The sequence below is a fragment of the Neopelma chrysocephalum genome, unplaced genomic scaffold (assembly GCF_003984885.1).
Source record: "Neopelma chrysocephalum unplaced genomic scaffold, ASM398488v2 Primary Assembly neopelma1_97347, whole genome shotgun sequence".
NCBI lineage: Eukaryota > Metazoa > Chordata > Aves > Passeriformes > Pipridae > Neopelma > Neopelma chrysocephalum.
In genome coordinates, this window is record NW_020925988.1 from 5381 (window position 1) to 6777 (window position 1397).

Consider the following 1397-nt stretch of genomic DNA (forward strand, 5'->3'; position numbering starts at 1 on the left):
AGTAGAAACCAGTATGAACCCCCTCCCAGTAGAAACCAGTATGAACCCCCCTCCCAATAGAAACCAGTATGAACCCCATCCCAGTAGAAACCAGTATAAACCAGTAAGCCCCAAAATCACTCCCAGTGGGTCCTGCAACCCCTCCCAGTAGAATCCAGTATAAACCAGTAGAAACCAGTAAGCCCCAAAATCACTCCCAGTGAGTCCTGCAACCCCTCCCAGTATAAACCAGTAGAAACCAGTAACCCTAAAAATCACTCCCAGTGAGTCCTGCAGCCCCTCCAGTATAAACCAGTATAAACCAGTAACCCTAAAAATCACTCCCAGAGCGTCCTGCGCTCCTCCCAGTACAAACCAGTAGAAACCAGTAAGCCCAAAAATCACTCCCAGTGCATCCTGCAACCCCTCCCAGTAAAAACCAATATAAACCAGAATAAACCAGTAAGCCCCAAAATCACTCCCAGTGAGTCCTGCAACCCCTCCCAGTATAAACCAGTATAAACCAGTAACCCTAAAAATCGCTCCCAGTGAGCCCCGCAGTCCCTCCAGTATAAACCAGTATAAACCAGTAACCCTAAAAATCACTCCCAGTGCATCCTGCAACCCCTCCCAGCATAAACCAGTAGAAACCGGTAAGCCCAAAAATCACTCCCAGTGGGTCCCGTGCCCCCTCCCAGTAGAAACCAGTAAGCCCCAAAATCGCTCCCAGTGAGTCCTGCAACCCCTCCAGTATAAACCAGTATAAACCAGTACAAACCAGTGCTCCTTACCTTCTCGGGGAGGCGGAGCCACACCGGCCCCGGCCCCGCCCCCAATCCCAGCACCCCCAGCGCCGCCTCCAATCGCGAGGCCGCGTCGGCCGCGAAGCCCAATCGCAGCGGGTCGGCCTCCTGGGGGGGCGTGGCCACGTCAGAAAGGGGCGTGGTCTACGTAACCACGCCCACACCCGAAGCCACGCCCACCTTGAGGTTCTCCAGGTGCTTCCGGGCCTCGTGGGCGTGGCCAAGGGGGTCCAGCGCCGACAGCAGCAGTGATAGGGTGAGGAGGCAGCCTGGCCACGCCCACAAGGGGGGAGGGGTGCGGTCAGGCCACGCCCCCTCACCTCTGTCTCTTACCTGGCCCGGGGTTATACTGGGAGGGACTGGGAGGGGATGGGAGGCACTGGGGTGGACTGGGAGTCACTGGGAGGCACTGGGATGGACTGGGAGTCACTGGGAGTTACTGGGGTGGACTGGGATGAACTGGGAGTCACTGGGAGGCACTGGGACGCACTGGGATGGACTGGGAGTCACTGGGAGGCACTGGGGTGGACTGGGAGTCACTGGGGTGGACTGGGAGTCACTGGGAGTCACTGGGGTGGACTGGGAGTCACTGGGTGTCACTGGGAGTCACTGGGA

At 57.6% G+C, this 1397-nt stretch overlaps 1 protein-coding gene across 1 annotated transcript in view; it reads right to left on the reverse strand.

Annotated features, from left to right (window-relative positions):
* LOC113961623 (geranylgeranyl transferase type-2 subunit alpha-like) overlaps positions 1–1397 on the reverse strand; it is a gene marked incomplete at its 5' end in the record, with an annotated part of 9896 nt that overhangs the window by 4529 nt on the left and 3970 nt on the right. Inside the window, 2 exons of the mRNA XM_027672044.1 lie at positions 771–890; positions 963–1051. Coding sequence (XP_027527845.1) covers positions 771–890; positions 963–1051 — 209 coding nt within the window. The remainder of the gene's footprint in view (positions 1–770; positions 891–962; positions 1052–1397) is intronic.